Raw genomic sequence first — 21101 nt, forward strand, 5'->3', positions numbered from 1 at the left:
CACCCTTTCCGGAAGTGACGCACACTCGACGTCTTGAGTGAACCGCGCGGGGAAACTGATGTGAAGTTTATCCTGCAGGAAAGGGTCTTTGTGTCTCGAAAACTAACAAATAAAGCCAAGAATGTCTCGTTAAAACATCTGCTCCAGTAATAGGTATCTATTTTGCTTGTTTTGACTAGTTTATTTTGGAAAGCGTCGTATTTTTTAAAGCTTTGCTACTTTGAACACGTGTAAATATTATCACACATAATGTGTTCTTGTAGTTTTAGTTATTATTTGTTTATATATATATATATATATATAACGTTATATGCATTAGATGAACGTCTGTGCGTCGCGTCTCTGTCCTTTTCAGAGATTTTCGCCGTTAGGGCCGCGTTTAAATATTTAAATTTAAAGACCCGTGCGCTCTGCGCCCTTTACTGTTTCTTTGCAACCAAGCACAGTTCGTTTTTAAACCGTGTCTTACCATCTGTAACTCTAAAACACTTAAAACTACAGCATGTGGATCATTTTAACATTACTAATACAGATGTTTCATTATAATCAGAGAATGTCCGTAACGCTGCAGTGTCCTGGTTATCCTGAGGACACACTGCGCTCTCTGGCTGACAGGCTGCCCTGCAGGGAGGCACAGGTGACGTCACTGCTGTCACTCATGGGACAGGTGAGTTAAATACCTATATATAATATATTGATACAAACGGTTCTTTTTGTAAACAGCATTCTCAAGTCAGAAACCACTTATCTGTTTTGCTTGCTGAAGTACAGCATTACTTTGGGATGATTTCTAACTCATGTAACAAGAAGGCTTTTAAAAAAGTATTTTAATCTTTTCCTTTTGATAAGTGATTATTCTGATTAGATATATACCCTCTTTTTCTTTTCCTTTTTTTTCTTCTTTGTTTTGACTGCTTCTTTTTTGTTTATATAATGTTCTTCATAAAAAAAAGAGTTAAATACCTATATTATTATTATTATTATTATTATTATTATTATTATTATTTTGCTTAAATATTGTTTGTTCTATTGTTTGTGTGTTTTTTATTCAACTTTCAAAAACTTAATACCAATGGGGTATTCTTCAATTAGGCACACTTGGGACTACTAAAATGAGACATCTTCCAACTATGTGCCGTTTATGTTAATATATGTGTTCGCATGTGATGGAGTGGACTTGATATTGTGTGTAATGGTAATACTTTTTTTTTTTTTTTTTTTTTTTTAAGGTTAAATAGATAGATAGCAATTAGTTACTATATTGGGATATATAAACCATACTTAAAAAGTAATTAGAAAATATAATTCAAGCAACATTTATTTTAAAAAGCTAACAATTACACAAAAAGAAGTTTTAAATGATAAAACAATATATAAACTTAGTGAGAAGAAAAAAGAAACATCCTCTCACTTTAAACTGCTTTTAATTCCAGCAAATTTCAATACACTACTGTTCAAAAGTTTGGGATCGGTAAGATTTTTAATGTTTTTAAAAGAAGTTTCGTCTGCTCACCAAGATTGCATTTATTTAATTAAAAATACAGTAAAAACAATAATATTGTGAAATATTATTACAGTTTAAAATAACTGTTTTCTATTTAAATATATTTTAAAATGTAATTTATTCCTGTGATGCGAAGCTGAATTTTCAGCATCATTAGTCCAGTGTTCAGAGTCACATGATCCTTCAGAAATCATTCTAATATGATGATTTGCTGCTCAAGAAACATTTCTTATTATTATCAATGTTAAAAACAGTTGTATACTTTTTTTTTCAGGATTCTTTGAATAGAAAGTTCAAAAGAACAGTATTTATCTGAAATACAAAGCTTTTGTAACATTATACACTACCGTTCAAAAGTTTGAGGTCAGTAAGAAATTAATACTTTTATTCATCAAGGATGCATTAAATCGATCAAAAGTGACAGTAAAGACATTTATAATGTTACAAAAGATTATATTTCAAATATAAAAAAAATGCTTTTCTTTTTAACTTTATTCATCAAAGAATCCTGAAAACAAAATATTGTACACAAATATTTTGTACAATTGTACACAATAAATGTTTCTTGAGAAGCAAATCAGCGTATTAGAATGATTTCTGAAGGATCATGTGCACTGAAGACTGGAGTAATGATGCTGACAATTCAGCTTTGCCATCACAGGAATAAATTACATTTTAAAATATTTTCAAATAGAAAAGTTATTTTAAATTGTAATAATATTTCACAATATTCTTGATTTTACTGTATTTTTAATTAAATAAATGCAGCCTTGGTGAGCAGACGAAACTTCTTTTAAAAACATTAAAAATCTTACCGATCCCAAACTTTTGAACGGTAGTGTATTTGTATGCACACACACACACACACACACACACAAAAAAAAAAAAAGATTCAGCAACTCACTGAGACATAAACTGAACCAATTTCACAGACATTTGACGATCAGAAATAGATTAATGATTCCCTGGACATAGCGGTGGTCAAAATCAAAAGTAGCAGTCAGCACACAGTATGTGGTGTGTCCACCAGCTGCTTTAAGTCCTACAGTTCATCTCATCTTCATGGACTTCAGCAGATCTGCCAGCTCTTGCTGTGAGATGTTCCTCCACTCTTCCACCAAGACATTTGCAAGCTCTCTAACATATATGAGGGGACCAGTGGTGTATAAAGTACTCGAAAACCATACTTGAGTAAAAGTATAGATATCTTACCAGAAAATGACTTTGGTAGAAGTTAAAGTCACTGTTTAGAATGTTACTTGAGTAAAAGTTTTAAAGTATGTGATATTTTTTGTACTCAAGTACGAAAAGTATTTTTTTTTTTTTTATATTAAACGTACTTAAGTATTGAAAGTAAAAGTACAAGTAAATGTAAAATACAAAAGGAGCAAAAAATATTATTAAAAATTGTTCTATACACAGTTTGAGCAGCAAGATTAAGTTTTAACTCTTTCTTACATTTTGTTTCTTTGAATTAAAAAAATGGCTAAATGTTTATTGTAATTTTTAAATATAAAAAATACTAATATTAATTATACATTGATCGTTCATGTTAATTCATAGTGCATTATAACTAATGTAAGAGACAACTTTAAAATGTTAAAATGTAAATGTTGAAATTAAAAATGAACAATACTTTTATTAACCTTATTTAATGTTACAAATGGACTCATATTGTAAAGTGTTACCATATAAATCCAAACAGTCATGCTTAAAAATTACCATCTTTACAAACAAAGGCATAGCATGGGTCTATTATATGTATACTTTCACACATTATTAGCCTCTATTTTAGAAAACTTGATGATTATCTAATCAAAATATGTGTTACAATGCTGATAATAAAAAAGAACTGAAATCGAATAAATTTCTGATTTGTTATGTTTCTGTCACTGCATGATGAGAATACAGTTTAAATATACAACTTCGCCGGATAACGAATGCACAACAGCGAACAAATGGATATAAACTAATGCAAATTAAACAGTTGGTGTTTTTGTCACATTGTTTTAACTGCTTGAGGTACTTCGCATCCTCTCAGCCTCGACGGCAAACATACTACTGTTCTCCACTAATGCAGCATCTACTCAACAAACTAATTACTTTATAATGATATGAAAACATGTACTGTAGTGTACACTGTATCACATACCGTTTTATTGTCTGTTTTAAATCCATTTTTGAAGTGTCCCGCTCTGTGCAGCGAGCAGTCTCACGTCACATGTCAAAACAAACTCTACGAGGCATCAGTGATGGTTTTTATTTCGCCTCTAGAGGCCGCTCTCGTACTGTATAATGACAGCGCACTCTTCTCAGCCGCTCCAGCAACGGACGCTACCCGGAAAATGAAATCAACCGCGGTTGTGCGAGCACTTGTTTGCACATGCTTGCTTGCAGTCTGTGTTCTTCCGACTTTATTTTGTAGTAAGTAACGAAAATGCTTTGGGAAAATGTATCGGGGTAAAAGTATACATTTTATTTAGGGAATATAGTGGAGTAAAAGTAAAAGTTGACAGAAATATAAAAACTCAAGTAAAGTAACTTACAGATTCTCCCAAATAATACTTAAGTACTGTAAAGAAGTATTATTACTTCGTTACATTACACCACTGGAGGGGACACATGGTTTCATGTGGTTTGGCACTGCGAGGACAATCAGCTGTCCTTCCTGTCTCCCTGTAGCACTGCCTTGCATTGTGTCTTGGTGTCTTGCATTACAGACATTGCAGATTATTGCTCTGTTCACATATGCAGTCCAAATATATGGCATGATCATGCAGGTGATCAGGGATCCTGGACATCTTTCTTCTAGTGTTTCTCAGAGTCAGTAGGAAGGTCTCTTTAGTGTCCTAAGTTATTGGAACTGTGACTTTAATTCAGTCAGTGTCCACAGGTGCATGTGCCAAACTTGTTTATGTTCACTAGCTCAAAATGAAGGCCAAAGTATTTTACTTTAATGTACCATACAGAGTTAATTTGAGCTGTTGTTACTCCGTCTCTTAACAGCCAGATCAATACAGTTATCCTTCATTCTTCATCTATGGTCACAGAGCAACAGGAAAAAGTCATGTGGTGCTCACCATCATGAAAGATCTGGAGGTAAGATTGTTAAAAGTTGTGTAGTTTATTCCAGAGTTATTCCTGTATTAAGTGTATTGCATGTTAAGTAAAAGAGTTTACTAAGTGAGAAATAAGTGAAAGACATTGACTGTAGTTTTGTGATTGTGTGTGTTTTGTGCAGCTCCCCCATGCTTCAGTGGACTGTGTAGAGTGTGTGTCCGGTGGACTGCTGTTTCAGCAGGTGTTGTCTGCCTTTTTCGGGCCAGATGCTGCAGCATTGCTTCCTCGTTGCCCGTCTTTGTCAGATTTTGTGCGACTGTACAAACAGATGAGCTCCAGCACACCTGCTACACAGACACGCTATATAGTGAGTTATCATTTCATTTGTCATCATAATATATATTGCTTTTGTTTATGTTTGTAGATTTGTCAGTATTCTCTTTTTAGAGTTAACATATTATATAAATACAATATGTGTTTTTAGGTTGGTGAAGTTATTACTTAAGATGTGCATTGATGTGTAGTCATGACATGAGGTGATGCTTCAAGGTTATATAATGTCCTTGTAGATTCTGGACAGAGCCGAACGCATGAGAGATATGGATTTCAGCCTGCTTCCTGCTCTTCTGCGCCTACAGGAACTGGTATGCATTCAATTTGACTAATGTGTTGCTACATTAGTAAGAATAGAGGTACAAACTCTGCCTTTTATATAGAGGCTTATGTCTTTTAAGGAGTATGAGTTCCACACCAAGCCGAAAGTAGGCCGTCGGGCCATTTTTGCGTCGCTCTACTTACTTTTTTTTTTGTAGTAGTTGTGTCCTGCTACGTTGGCTCTAGCCGGACGCTGACTGGGTTTTTAGGGCATGTTGAATCAGCACCAGGCCGTTGATGAGAGAGAGAACTCTGATTGGCTGTTCAGCTTAACAAACAAGTCAGTGCATGAGAATAAAAGTGTAAGTGATGAAAGCGGAGTCAAGACGGTACATACAGAAGGCCGTTATAATTTTACGTCATCTTACCTGAGCATTCGAAATGCATGAATATTTTCATAATAACATGAGCCGACTGGAATGAAGAAAGTGATCAGCGTGACTGATATTCAAAATGGTAAGCAAGCACTGCTTTGTTTACGTTTTGTATATCTGAAGTCCTAGTTTCGGTTTTACTATTTGAATGATGAAAATGGACTATTGATACCTCCTGATATAGACGGTTATTTACTTACACGCACGTGCAGAACACATATGCTAGTTGACAGGCGCCTTTAGTCCTTTTGGTGCGTTCAAGCGCAGCTTTTTGGCCGAGGCTTTAGAATGGAGTGTTTGTGTTTTGAGTGTTTTGCATTTATATATTACAGTTGTCTTTTTGTCATATTTCTTCATCTGACTTCTGTGTGTTTCCTCTTTTGTGGCAGGTAAATGATAATGTGACCGTTATCTTGCTCAGCGAAATTGTGTGGGAAAAGTTTCGGCCCAACACTGGCTGCTTTGAACCTTTGCTCTTTCATTTCCCAGACTACAGTAAAGGTAAGAGGGTACAGGAAGCGTATCAAATGACTGACTCTGAATATGTAATAACGAGCCCTCTTTATTATATAACTGTTGCACAAGCATACCAGTGTTCATGTAAATTTAAATGAAGATCAAATTTGTCAATGGCCCCAGGTTTTATATAACAACGATTATTTTGCTTGAAACGTCACATTTGTGATGGGATTAAAATTGAAAGTGCATGTTTTGGGCTTTTTTGGGATTTCTGAACCTACTGTAACACAATCACAAAATCGACGAGTGTTAATACCAGGTGCAAACAGGGACGATGACGTAGTTTATTTGGATGGATATTTGGATGGATGGATGAAACGTTTCTAAAAACTTGTTTTTCTGGTCCCTCAGCGGAGCTTGTGCAGATTCTTTCTCGGGATCATCACCCATCCTACACACCTGAGCTCTACTCTTCCTACATAAACATCCTGCTGGGGGTCTTCTTCTCAGTTTGCAGGGATCTAAGAGAGCTCAGACACCTGGTAATGTCTTTAAATTGCCCGAGTCTATAAAAGGAGCAGTTATTTTGAAGCAGTAGTTTTTATGATGTAGCAGGTGCTCATAAACCAGTGTTTTTGCATCTTTCATCTGCTTCAAAAAGACAGAATAAACTAAGTAGTACTAAATTGCTTAATATACTAAAATACACTGTTCAATTTTTTATTTAAACAGGCTTTACTGAATTTCTCCAAGTTTTGTGAACCCTTGGAGAAAGGAGAAGGTAAAATATTCAAACTGAAATAAAACATTTATTTTTTTCCATTTAAACACACATTTCACCCAGAAATTTGTATTTTTCCTTTTCTTTTGAATAAAAAGTTGTCTAGCAGAATGTCCAAGCTGCTCTTTTCCATAAAATGAAAGTGGAACGGGTCTGGGTCTGTCAAATGACAAAAGTAGTCCATCCGTCTTCTGAAGCCATATGCCATTATGTGTGATGGACACACAAATTTAAAGACGTTATTAATTGAAATTATTGACTGAATTATTGACTATTAATTTTCATTTTTGGGTGACCTGTCACTTTTAATATATTAAACTTCTTTTTGTGTCAGTATACAGTGTTTGAAATCATCTTTTTTGTTTCCTTCAGCTAAAGAGAGTGATATTCACAAGTTATGGAAAAACATTGAGCCCCATCTGCACAGAGCCATGCAGACAGTTTACCTCCGAGAGGTGTCCAGGTATGTTAGTGCTGTGTGTTTTCTGAAGAGTGCTCACGGTTGAGATTGTGTTTGAGCTGTGTGTCATCAGTGACCGACTGTTTGTGTCTTTGGGTTTACTGCGATCAGCGTGCAGTGGGAGCAGCAGCAGATGGACGAGAAGGAGGCCATGACCCTCAGAGGTACATAGACAGACACACACACTCTGCATGTTCAGACAGGACAGCAGAGGCTTCAGTCATGCCCTCACAGACCATCTGCTGGCGTTCCACAGGGCTGCAAAAAATTGGGTTCAGGATAGACTGCCAAGATTTCTACTTATATCTACCCTCTGTCCACACATTAGCTGATGGGCTGCCCTGATGAGTCATTTCACAATGATTTGGTAGTGGTGTGTTTGTTAAAGTCAGCATGAAATGAAAGTTGCATTAGTTTTTTCCTTCCTATTGTGAAGCATATCCGAGTGAAAAATTGTAGGAGTGGGACTTGGTTTTGTCTGTCGGTAATTGATTGGATGGTTGTGGTTTGCTATTGCTGTGATCTCATGCGAGTATTTTGATCAAAGGTTACGAAGGGCATGTGAATGTAAAAAATAAAATGATGTGCACGGATAAATCATTTATAATAAATACAGCAATATTCCATAAAAAAATAAGAATAGTCAGTTTTGATTTCATGGTGACTTTAAGGCCAGAATCATCATCGTTATTATTAAAAGTGCCCTTTGTAATAATTATTACAAATAAAAGTGCCCTTTGTAATAATGTCAAATTTAAAGTTTTAAAGTACATTTTAAATAATTGTTTTGATAATCTTTTCATTGTTCTTTAAAGACGTAAATTTATTCTAATCTGTTGGTTAAAGCATACTGAAGCACATGTAAAGTACTTGATTTTAATTTTAGTTGTAGTAGTGTTCATTACATTTAAAGTTAAGTTTCAATAGAAATGACATTAAAGTATATTTTAGTCAGTACATTTGGCAGTAACCATATTTCAAAGACAATAGAAGTAATTATGAAATTACATATAAAGATATACTTAAGTCACACTCTAAAGTTCAGCTAATTGCATTTAATAAAAATTCAAGCTATTAATATCTTTTCATTCAGTTGTAAATAACATGCAATTAAGTGTCCAAAAACATTACATTCAGTTTGTGAATGTATATTGAGAGTATATACGCAAAGTATATTATTTCCATAATAATTTGTAAACAAATTTTGTTAATAGCAAATGGAATCTGTATAGACAGTCTTTTTTTTTTTTTTTTAGACTTCTCTTGATTTATTAATCTGTATCCTTTTGACCAGTGGAAATCCATTCCCTTTGCTGATTTTATCCAATGAGAAGTCTCTTTCTCCTCCTGTAGGTTTATCAGCACATGCTCACATAGAGCTGCCATATTACTCCAAGTTTCTGCTGATCGCTGCGTACCTGGCGTCCTTCAACCCTGCCCGCACAGATCGACGCTTCTTCCTCAAGGTTTATTAGAGCTGTTTGATCCCCTCTTTATTGTTTAAACATGACTTTTAAGAGGTCTTATTGAATCATGAATGCACCTTCATGAATCATTTGATCACTAAAGAAAGCTTTTTTTTTTCCGTTTCTTTAGAGTCATGGGAAAATAAGAAAGACTAATTTCTTGAAGAAACATGAGAAGGTGAGGAGTTGTTTCTGTTGTTTATTGTTCATGACTGCTCTTTCTGCAGGTTTATTAATGTCATCCATCTTTTTTTTTCTTTTTCTTTTTTCTCTCTCTGATTTTGTCTTTTTGTTGCAGACTAGTAACCATCTGTTGGGACCGAAGCCTTTTCCTCTTGACAGGCTGTTGGCCATATTCTACAGTGTGGTTGATAGCAGAGTTGCACCTACAGCCAGTATCTTCTCACAGGTAATTTCATTGAGCAAATCATGAGGTTTGGTAAATAATTCAGTTTCAGATAATAACAAGCTCTGTCATTCATGTTAATTAGCTCAGGTATGACAGTAAGACATGAGTTATGTGCAATATGGCAGCAAAAGCAAGTCTTGGAATCATGTTATACACTGGGTGGCAGTGTTTCATCTTTCTTTATTTTCATAAATCATTTATTTTGTCAAAACGCTGTAATTAGTTTGCTCTGATAGATGAACAGCTTGGCTGTATGCATAGCTCATACAATCAGAAAATATCAGGTTTAAAATTACATTTTTCAAGGCCGTAAAAAATGACAATAAAATCTTGAGAATTTTCTGTTTTTATTTCTTTGTTTTTGTGTTGTTAAATCTTTCATAGGTTAGATGTTGCTCTTTGGAAGTGCTTGTGTAATGTAAAACATGCTTTGTTTTCCAAGGTTAACTGCCTATGTGACTCATTTACATTAGAATAATTATTCTAATAAAGATTTCTATGAGACAGAAATTGATCTTCAAGGTTTTTGGCAGTTCAGGAAGCTGAATAACCTGAACTTGAACTTTAAGGGTTAGCTCACAAAAAAATGAAAATTCTGTCATCATTTACTCACCCTCATGTCGTTCCAAACCTGTAAGACATTCATTTATCTTTGGAACACAAATGAAGGTATTTTTAATAAAATCTGAGTCAGTTCTGTACTCTCCATTGATAGCTACACAACTACCACTTTGACCCTTCAAGAAGAGATTGTAAAAACAAATCCATATGAATTGAGCGGTTTAGTCCAAATGTCGATCGCTTTATACGCTGAACAGAATTTAGGCTTTAATTCACATATAAACATTGATCAGCGAACACGAGCAGAAGCTCAACCAAACCTGCTTGACCTGCGAGCCTCTTCCGGAAGCTCAAACGTGCTGCGTAACACACGAGAATGAACCTCATTGGTTCTCGCATGTCAAGAAAACATGCTTGAGCTTCTGTTTACCACAACTGATGTGTGCACTGATGAATGTTTATATGTGATTGAAAGCCTAAATTCAAACTGTTCTTCAAATTTCATACAAAGAGATTGTGTTTCTTTAGAAAATTTGAACTAAACCACTCAATTCATATGGATTAGTTTTATGATCTCTTTATGAACTTTTTGAAGCGTCAAAGTGTCAGTTGCGTAGCTGTCTATGGAGGGACAGAAAACTTTCAGATTTCATCAAAAATATCTTAATTTGTGTTCTGAAGATGAATGAAAGTCTTACGGGTTTGGAACGACATGAGGGTGAGTAATAAATGACAGAATTGTCATTTTTGGGTGAACTAACCCTGTCAATCAAATATTATGACATTTTGTTAAATAAATATTATAATTTAAAGTATAATATATGAAGTCATGATACTATATAGAAATGCAGTTGTTTGCTTTCTGTTTTACAGATTTCGTCTCTAGTTACTCTGCAGCTTCTCTCTCAGGTGGGGCATGATGACCAGCTGGACTCACCCAAATACAAATGTGCAGTTTCTCTGGACTTCATTCTTGCAATCTCCAGGTGTGTGAGTGTGAGATGACCATTTGGCCCTATTTGTACCTGGTTGTAACATCCATCTTTAGTGATCTGATCACAAGTGGTCAGGCAAGATTGATCACTGTTTAGACCTGGCATGTCCTGTGACAGATTTCAAGTGGATTTTCTTATTTTGTGGCTGCATCACTGACCATGCTACTCCATGTTAACCCTTCACAGAACTGCACTTGCATTTATATTTATTCATTTTGCAGATGCTTTTATCCAACTTGGATTTGGTTCTGACCATTTGCGATCTTATTACCCAAAATGGATGTTAATTCCAGTTGTGTAAACAGGGTCTTTGATTAGGTTTTTTTAACCTTTAGATGCACCTTTCAATCTAATTCTTTGGTTTTGTGTTAACTTGTTGACTATTTGTGTCTTCTTCATCCTAGAACTGTAAGCTTCGATGTGGTGAGGTATCTGTATGACTTCCTGTGAGCCTGCTGCAGTGGATATGAAGCAGGCATCTGAATTAATCTGGAATTACTTGAATGGACTGCAGGATAAATTATGTTACAGGAACTTCCTGCATGTATTAGTCCAATCAGAAAATACTCAGTTAAAACAAGAGACTCATTCCTCCAAGAGAAATTTGATGGGTTTGGTGTGTTATTGTGTAACACAACTTAAAATTACTCTAATAAAAACTGTATATTTTGTTATGATTGGTCCAATTTACTTTTCATACACTACTGTTCAAAAGTTTGGGTTGATAAGTTTTTTTTTTTTTTTTTTGGAAAGTTATGCTCACCAAGGCTGCATTTATTTGATCAAAAATACAGTATAACCAATAATATTGTGAAATATTATCATTTAAAATAAGATGTTTTCTGTTTTAATATTTTAAAATGTAATTCTTGTGATGACAAAGCTGAAATTTCTGCAGCCATTAGTTGTTACATTTCAAAAGAACAACATTTATTTGAAATAGAAATCTTTTGTAACATTATAAATGTGTGTATAGTCACATTTGATCAATTTAATGACTCCTTGCTATATATACACTGCCCTCCAAAAGTTTGGAAACACCCCTGGCAAAGTGTGGTTTTGGATGATATCAGTATAAATCCTGATTACATAATAATGGCAATATATAAATGTCAAAGTCAGACATGCCCCTTTGCCAGCTGTGATGCCTGGTTACTGGTTTAAACTTGGCCCAGGATTGTGAAAGATTTTTGGGTCAGCACACCTTAATAGCTTCAACAATTGATTGCCAGTTAAGTTTAGAATACAGTGAACCAATTAGAACCCAGTTTAGGTCAGATAGCTGCTAATGGTGGATATTTTGATGAATCGAAAATGTAAGTTTTTTTCTATGTTTAAACTGTTTATGTAATAAAATATGTTTTCGTAGTTTGTGTTGTCCCTTATCAGTGCAAAATTATCACAAATTAAAAAGGATTCATGCCAATATTGTCCAAAACCCCACTTTTCTAGGGCGTTTCCAAACTTTTGGAGGGCAGTATATATATATATACACTTTTTTTTCTTTCCCTTTTCTTTTTTAAACTGTTAGATAAGGTGGTTTGGTACATAATACTTTAAAAAGGAAGTGCCCTTTTGTATGCTCTATTCAAAGTACATTCCACTAAAATCTAATGGCAGGTACAAGATCTACTACTCATTGATTGTACTAAATAATAATTAATTTATATGTATCAGGCTTTATTCCCATCTGCTGATGTTCATGTGATGTTTTTGCAGCATGGAGACTGGCATAACATCTCTCCCAGGATTCATGGTACTACCACAGTTGCACACGTCCCTTCAACCACATTTAAATGATCAATGTATCTATATTACATATAAATATGTGTTATTTGGATCCTTTGTAGAAAGGTAGCTCAGCTCAGAGGACTGACCTCCTTATCCTTTTGCAACAAGATGGCAAAGCTGGCATGAATACCAATCACCCTCTCTGACGTAGGCAAACAACCCAAAACAACGATTAAATGAAGATCTGGGAGAAAGGAACCGTGGGTGCAATGGAGTGTAAGTGATTGATTGAAATTTAGGTTTTTAGTATTGTGGTCTGTTAATTCAGCTTTTGAGAGGTAACTGATGCTGAGTCTGACTCACAAGGTCTCCATGGTAATAGATTGCGGTTGTCATAGAAACTGAGGGTCCACAGTTAAAAAGGCTCCAAATGTGACTCATGTGTTCTCACAAGCTGACGTAGCCTGAATAGACGACGGGGGCTTGAGACACAAAGGGTCATTTCGGTGTCTGCAGTTAATTAATTCATGCATTAACTTACACTAGTGTCAGTTATTATGTCTTTAATGTACAAATGGAAGCACAAGCAGTTCATTAACCAAGCTTAAGGTAGGTCCTGGAGTCCTACAACAGAAGGCACCTTCATTATGTCTATACAAATACAGAACAAGCCATGTCCATTCTTATACACTGCAGAAACTAAAATAACATGCAAGTATTAAGTATATTATGCACATATCTTTAAAAAAAAAAAAAAAAAAAAAAAGTAAACATTCCTGACATGACAGAGAAATAATTCATCTAGATCTATTTTAACAAACGTGTTCTTGAAATTTAGGCCCAGTTTCACAGACAGGGCTTAGATTAAGCCAGAATTTCACTTTAGTTCAATTAGGACATTTAAGTAGCTTTTATAAACGTGCCTTAGAAGAAGAAAAAAAACATTACTGGTGTGCATCTTGAGAGAAAACAATGGCACTGACATATTTTAAGACATGTCAGTGCAAGTTGCTTTCAGTTGAAACAGCTCAAACATGCATTTAGTCTGGGACTAGCTTAAGCCTCGTCTGTGAAACCGGGGGTATATCACATTTAAAATGCTTTAAAAATGGCAAAAAAGATAAATTTATTAAAAACAGTGACCCTTTACAGTACCAAAAATATACACCTTCCCTTGAACATTAATAAAAAAAAATTAAATTAAGCTTTAAAGTGGACATATACTTTTGTTCAAAAGATTGGGGTCAGAAATGCATACTTTTGTTGATCAAATTTGAAGATATAAAGACATTTACATCGTTACAAAAGATTTTGGTTTCTAATAAATGCTGTTCTTTTGAACTTTATCAAAAAATTGGAGGAAAAATACATCAGTTTCCATAAAAATTAAATAAATGCAGCCTTAGTGAGCATAAAAGACTTCTTTCAAAAACATTAGGCCCACAAAATCTGACCGACCCCAAACTTTTGAATGAATGTAATTGAACTACCACTTAGTCAAATATTTATAAATGTCTCTGAGTCATCTAATACAATAAATATATAAATAAATATATATTTAAAAATTGTCTTCTCTTTTTTGCTAATAATAAAGTTATAAGAAAATAAAGCCCCTAAATGGACATCCACTTCATACTGATTCTTTTCCCATGAAGCCACTTTCTGCTCAGTGTTTGGGAAACAGTCAGTATATTAGATGTGGGACGTCCCACACCAATTTCATCTCTTGGCCCCTTTAGCTCAGTCTCTCTTTAATATGATTGTGTTTTAGCATTAGACAGTGGAGGTGAAGTTTGATAATTGAAGGTTGCTCTTGTTTTCTGATCAAGAGACTGTAAGTGTGGACAATCTCTTATACGCTGTGTCTCCGGTTATGGATCATGGCCACTATGTGTGAGAGGTCTAAACTCTTCATCATCACCTCCATAAAGTCTTCATCACTGCGTGCCCCTGCTACAAACTCCTCCAGTGAAAGCTCCCCTGATGAATGGAGAAAAGTTAAAGATAATGGACAGGCAAATCACAATCATGCCCTTTTAAAGACTGAATTTGTCTCTGACGCTGCCTTCACGTGCTATAGAAAATTTGATAATTCCCATTTCTGAAGTCGTAATTACGAGCTTATCGCATTCAAGATTCGACATGTACATTTTTTTTTTTTTACCTAGGAAACTCATATTTACGATAAATCGGAGAGCACATGAAGGCAGCATTAATATTAGAAGCTTTTTGCTCTCACCATCTCCGTTGATGTCGATCCTATCAAACACTCGGTTTGTGAAGTCCTCAGCGCTCACTTCCTGTGTCTCACTTCCGTTGATGGCGCGGATGGCCTAACGTAAAAGAAGCCATTTTTATGATGGGTTTATAAGAGTACTATCATTTATTTTATTTTCATAGCCATCTAGTGCAGTTTTACAAATATTATCGTTCCTACCTTTATGATATTCAGGAGCTCGTGTCTGTCTATGCAGCCGTTGCCGTCAACATCGTAAAGTCTGAAATACCAGCGCAGTTTGTGCTCCATCTTCCCTCTCATTACGAGACTGAGGGCGGCCACGTACTCCATGAAGTCTATATAACCATCCTGCAAAAGAGATTAACTCTTTAAGAAACATTTCAAGCACCATACCACACTCACAAAAAGGCCTAAATGTAAGATTTATGTATTTGAATTGCAAATACAATTCCCATCCATTTGTATTATACAGTTTTAACATACTGATAAACTTAATGTGAACTTAATGTTTTAAAAGAAGTCTCTTATGCTCATCAAGCATGCATTTATTTGATAAAAAATACAGAAAAAACAGTAATATTGTGAAATATTATTACAATTTAAAACAATGGTTTTCTATTTTAATATACTTTAAAATATAATTTATTTCTGTGATGCAAAACTGAATTTTCATCAGCCATTAGGCTACTCCGGTCTTCAGTGTCTCATGATCCTTCAGAAATCATTCTAATATGCTGATTTATTAACAATGTTGGAAAGAGTTGTGCTGCTTAATATTTTTTGGAACCTTTTTTCAGGATTCATTGATGAATAAAAAGTTAAAAGGAGAGCATTTATTCAAAATAGAAATCTTTATGACACATAATGTACATAAATTAAATGGGTAAGATTTCTGTAATAGTATAAATTGACTTTGCTTAAATACATATACATTTATATATTTATCATACATTTTAACTAATTGAATATTGCTTGTTCCACAGCTAGCCACATTTTAACCATGTTCACACTTTTTAACTGAATAAATTGAATTGTTTTCACAAAGAACAGATTTATGCAGGTTCTAAGCAATTTGAATAAATACATTTTGAAAAAATAAAATCAAATAAATGTAAACAATGCCATGATTTTTTGAGTGCAGAAATCTTACCAGTTTTATGTATGGATGGATGACAAATATGCATTACATTTAAGTTTATTCATTTATGTTAAAACTGTAATCCAGATAGATGGAAATTTTTAAATTCAATTCACATACATATTAAATACAGGCCAATACATTGTGAATGATGTAATACACTTTAAATAAACTGTGTTCAGTGTCTGATCTGGTTGGTTTGTTTCATGGCTTTATTCAAGGACTATGTTAAATGGCTATGAAGGAAATTAATCAATTAAAATACATCTAAGAGTAGAGACTTTTGAGATCTATGTACCAATCATCATCCACATCTGCAGGTATCTGTTAAATAAAATAAGTTATAACATTTTTATATAGGTGTGTGTTCCCACATTAGTTCTTAACAAATCCTAAAGCAGCTGGATGCTCTTTGTTCTCTTTTCATATGCTTGCACATATTTAGATGATGGAGGTGATGAGGATCACGATTAGGATGATGAGGCTGCCCTCTGGAGGATTACTGCCAGTTCCAAGGTCTGCGTCTGAGAGACGGACACAGCCACTTGACACAGACATAATCCTCAGGTCAACAGAATGTCACGTCTCTTTCTCTCACACAGATGCCAACTGTCTAGGGCAGGGTCAGGGAGAAGGTCATGGGCAATGTAAGAGTTGAGCTTTGTTAATATGGAGATATATGGATATTTTATACTGCTTATTGTTGAGCAATTGTTTAGACATGCTTTTACTGGCGTTAGTAGTCTGGAACATTTTTCAAAATTTCTCAGATAAAATTTCTGTGGACTTTGATATTTCTGTTATAACCTAAATATCAAGAAAGGCACTCAATTCTCTGCAATTTGTGCCACTTAATTATCAGAAATTGATAAATCAATTATACAATCAGTTATGAAATGTGTAATCATGGATAATTGAATAAAAATAATTTCATATTTAAAAAAGAATAAAATTAAGATTAAAATGATCATTATTGAAAATAATAATATAGCATACACTTTCACAATTTATGATATAGAGTAAAGACAAAATTAAAGTTTTTTTTGTTGTTGTTGTTGTTGTAGTTTTTCATTACCAAGTGGTTGATAGTTGCATTTTTAATTTGTCTTTTGCTTTATCTATGTCCCTATTATTGATTTCCCTCGGAGCGAGGAGGGAGACACAATTGTACAGTGAAGCGGAGAGATTTAGCTTGATAGGTATTGACAAACACACGTTTAATGACACACTCATAATTAAGCTGAGCATATATGAAATACATGCTGGGAATCTTGTATAAATTGCTCATATCAAGATGTGAAAAGCAATACTGTCATGAGGGTTAAAACAGTTTTTGTGGCAAAAATCTAATTGGGACCCAATTATGAAAACATATTTTGACTTGGAGTAAACTAGTTGTTACTGCACGTGAATGGGATCTGATTCTGTAATATAATCTCAAACCTGTTCAACAGTCTTTAAATCTTAATCTCATAGATAAGCTCATTATTCATTGTATTAATATGAGTCACTGTAAATAAAAGCTGGCATGAAGTGCTAAATATAGCGATATAAATATACATCCAGACAACACAGTAAGAATGATCCGTGCTTTGCTCTGATCTGATCTGACTCAACAAATAACAAACTCACGTGTGCTGACTTGTGTACAGTTATTGATTATATTTATAATCACATACTACCATTCAAAAGTATTTTTTATATTTTCGAAAGTAGTCTCTTATACTCACTTACCATGGCTGCATTTATTCAGTTATAAAAATTTATTCAACAGTAATATTGTGAAATATTATGACAAATATAAAATAACTGGTTTTTATTTCAATATATTTAAAAATGTATTCTTGTGATGCAAAGCTAAATTTTCAGCTTCATTACTCCAGTCTTCAGTGTCACATGATCCTTCAGAAATCATTCTAATATGCTGATTTGCTGCTCAAAAAACATTTTGCATTATTAACAATGTTGAAAACAGTTGTGTTGCTTAACATTTTTGTGGAAACTGTAATATATTTTTTCAGGATTCTTTGATGAATAGAAAGTTAACAAAAAAAAATCTAACTTTGAACGGTAGTGTGTGTATATGTATATATATATATATATATATATATACACACACACATTTTCTCATATTGGTATCGGCCAGTATATTGGTCTAAATGCTAGTGGAAGAAATTGGAATAATTACTCCTGAAAATAAGATGGGAATCAGCAGAAATCAGTCTGAATCTTAGCAAAAATAGTTTCAAGTCTGATGTAACAGAATGCAATGAGCCTTAAAATCTGCATATTATAGCCAGCCTTTTAAATTAAAACTGATACTTCAAATACTCTAGCTGTGCTGAAGCTGTCTTTAAAAGTACCATTGTCAGAAAGGCATCCATAGCCACTTTTACTATCCACTTTCTTCATTTATACCTTTTTTTTTCTTGTCTTTCACTCACCTTGTTCATGTCAAATGTGCGGAACATCTGCTCGATGTAGGCATTGGCCTCTGGATCCAGACCTCTGAGCCCGAAGAACTGTTTGAACTCATGCAGCGTGAGCTGACCAGATGGACACTCAGTCATGAACTTCTTATACCACAGATGCATTTCAACGGCCTGCAGGTCGTCCACGGTGCTGCCCGTTGAATTCCCCATCGCTAAACTGAGAACGGATTGTTGTGGAGAGCTGGACTGGAGCTACTCTGTCAGGAAACCCAACTGGTCTGCTGTGCAGGCGAGCGTTTCGCTTCTCACAGACACACGACACTGGGACCTAAGAGTGAGGTGGGCACCCTCTGGAGGCTTTTGTACTGGCCTGGGATCAGACACGCCCCACCAACTCCATCTTATTGATATTAACTGTGACTAATCCAGCTCACTGTGTATGTGAGGCTTAAGGATGACCATGGCTGGGATGGCCATAGGTAATTGCATGTGAGATTGGGGACATGCTGACAAACATTCCCATGTGACGGCCTGTGAACTGATGCAACTGCATCAGCATTTCTGGACTTCATAATGATTTTAGTGACGAAAAGACAACTGACGTGAAAGTGTCATACAGTATGCAAGTTGTTTCCAAATTTATTTTCAATGATACTGTCAAATGATGATATATTCATAGAAATGCACGTTAGTAGCCGTGTCACAATTTTGAGGCTTCATACTGCCACGGTAACAAGTTTCAGTCGATTTTTTTTTAATCATACATGACAAAGCCTTTACTATAATTACATACTGACATTCCCAGTCGTGCTAAAGATTCCAAAGAATACATTTGAGAACATTGTAGTGCCAAAATAAAATGCCATAGTATATAATAGTATAATGCCAAACATCAGTGGAGCCTTCACACTCTTCACATGAAAAACATTTTTCAGTTTGTTAGCATTTGATTGTCAAATTAGACACACCATATCCATATTACATTGGTTAGTATATATTCAACAATAATATGAATAGTTAATACCATTTAAAAATCATTATAGTCTAACAGGAATTAGATGCAATTTGAGATCTCACAACATATTAAGCCTATAAATACATTTAGAGATGCAGAATTTTCTCTTCTCAAGGTCAAACTAAGTAAAGCTTGCTAGATTTGTTCAATCATTTCTGGAAAGTTTCTAAAAATGTATTCATTACAGGGACACTTTGACAGTCGATATGATATTTTGGGGTAAGTAGTAGTATTTTGTATAGTATTTTCCACTCAGGGTAATTATTAACTAAATTGAAAATAATAAAAAAACGTTGTTATTACTTGAAATAAAATATTAAATAACAAACATTAAAAATTATTATATCAGGGTTTTTTTTATGGTGAAGTACTAAAACAACTAAAACTAAAAATGAAAGACAAACTTTGAAGTTGGCTTGAGAAAGCCGGACCAGGAAGTTTGAAGTAGTTTAAGGTTTAAAGTAGTTTTAAAGCTTAAAGTTTAAAGGTTTTGAAGGCAATATAGACAATCAGAAAATAAATATAGATAGATAGATAGATAGATAGGAAATATTAGAATGGAAGTTTAAAAGAGTCTCATTGGTTTAGAAATAGTACATAAAATGGCAGCTAATGGAGTATAATGGGATTCAAATTCAATAAATTTGAATTTTGACAGTTGGAGTTTGAACAGTCTTGGCTCATTTGAACATTCAGTCAATGAAAGTCCATGGGATTTTTCCGAGTTTTGATCATTTTTAGGAAAACCGTAAGTCTGATCAGTTAGAAAAGATATGCGTGAGTCAAAATAGTCTGAAGGTCTGAGCCGAGTTTGGAGGTTGTAGAGTTAAATCTCTAGGAGGAGTTCGAGTCAGAAATTTTGTTGGCTTTCTCAAGGAAACTTAATGACAAAAACATACAAAAAAATTCTTAAAAGTTAAAATGAAAACAGAAATATATAAAAAAATAAAATCTAATTATAGTATATAATACTAAAATAGCACTGCTCGTTTCTGAGAAACCCTGAAAAGTGACGCTGTCACAGAGTGACCCTGTGTTTCCCTTGTTTTGCTTCCTTTGGATACGGTATCCCTAGTTGATCCCTGACAGACTAATTAAAACATAATATTTTGGAGCTGAATAAGTTCAGGTTATCCCACAAAAATTATGAACCTGCTGGTCCTCAACTCTGAACCTCAAGATCCACTTCCCTGCAGAGTTTAGCTCCAACCCTAATCAAACACATCTGAACAAGCTAATCGGTCTTCAGAATTACTACGAAGTTGCAAGTAGGTACATGTGTTTAATCCAGGTTGGAGCTAATCTCTGCAGGAAAGTGGATCTCGAGGTCCAGAGTTGAGGACCCCTGTGATAGAGTATCTGAGTTTTCTCTACTACTGACGATACAAATCCCACTTGTTTCAGGATATATTTTACTATGATTATTTAATGCAACATACAACTGCTTCAACCATATAATGTCCAATCAGACGCATAAGTGCTAATAGTAATTTTTGGCTTATCTCCCTCGCTGCTAAACTACATTCAGTAGATATAGAATGATTTAAAAAGAACTTGTTGGGGCAAAAACAACACTGTTTAGGATTAACTGTGAGGCAAAATAAGTTAGGATTTACTTATCTTAACTTTTTTGCATTGTTTTTCCTTCCAATAAATACTGGTTTAGGCTTGAAAAACAGGTGTTGAGTTCAGTCTATCAGGCGTGGTTATATCACAGTAGTGGATTCTCCCTTAACCTCTAAACCTCATTGCTTTCAGTGAGCCCTTTGAAGTGAACCGAAAATTGAGACTCAACTTACAAGTCAGAGAGTAGTACAGAAACA

The 21101-nt window shown here is 34.5% G+C and overlaps 2 protein-coding genes across 4 annotated transcripts; one reads left to right on the forward strand and one right to left on the reverse strand.

Annotated features, from left to right (window-relative positions):
- Positions 1-11397, forward strand: orc5 (origin recognition complex, subunit 5). Of its 3 annotated transcripts, XR_007929752.1 has the most exons (16): positions 2-153; positions 551-667; positions 4511-4603; positions 4746-4931; positions 5134-5208; positions 5982-6093; positions 6463-6593; positions 6784-6832; positions 7205-7295; positions 7404-7456; positions 8646-8758; positions 8889-8936; positions 9057-9167; positions 10602-10714; positions 11128-11249; positions 11288-11397. XR_007929752.1 is itself a non-coding variant. In XM_051890827.1 (15 exons), the coding sequence occupies exons 2-15, from the start codon at positions 554-556 to the stop codon at positions 11171-11173; spliced, it is 1335 nt and encodes a 444-aa protein (XP_051746787.1). In that variant the 5' UTR covers positions 2-153; positions 551-553; the 3' UTR covers positions 11174-11397. The 3 variants fall into 3 exon arrangements, 1 of the variants encoding a protein (XP_051746787.1); XR_007929753.1 differs by having other exon boundaries at positions 1-153; positions 10580-10714; positions 11128-11397; XM_051890827.1 differs by having other exon boundaries at positions 11128-11397.
- Positions 11398-12741: 1344 nt separating this feature from the next.
- guca1a (guanylate cyclase activator 1A) lies at positions 12742-18571 on the reverse strand. Its single transcript, XM_051890830.1, has 4 exons — positions 18276-18571; positions 14892-15041; positions 14694-14787; positions 12742-14434 (listed from the first exon to the last, which is right to left on the reverse strand). The coding sequence occupies exons 1-4, from the start codon at positions 18471-18473 to the stop codon at positions 14307-14309; spliced, it is 570 nt and encodes a 189-aa protein (XP_051746790.1). The 5' UTR covers positions 18474-18571; the 3' UTR covers positions 12742-14306.
- Between the last annotated feature and the right edge of the window lie 2530 nt (positions 18572-21101).

The sequence above is a fragment of the Ctenopharyngodon idella genome, chromosome 4 (assembly GCF_019924925.1).
Source record: "Ctenopharyngodon idella isolate HZGC_01 chromosome 4, HZGC01, whole genome shotgun sequence".
Classification (NCBI taxonomy): domain Eukaryota; kingdom Metazoa; phylum Chordata; class Actinopteri; order Cypriniformes; family Xenocyprididae; genus Ctenopharyngodon; species Ctenopharyngodon idella.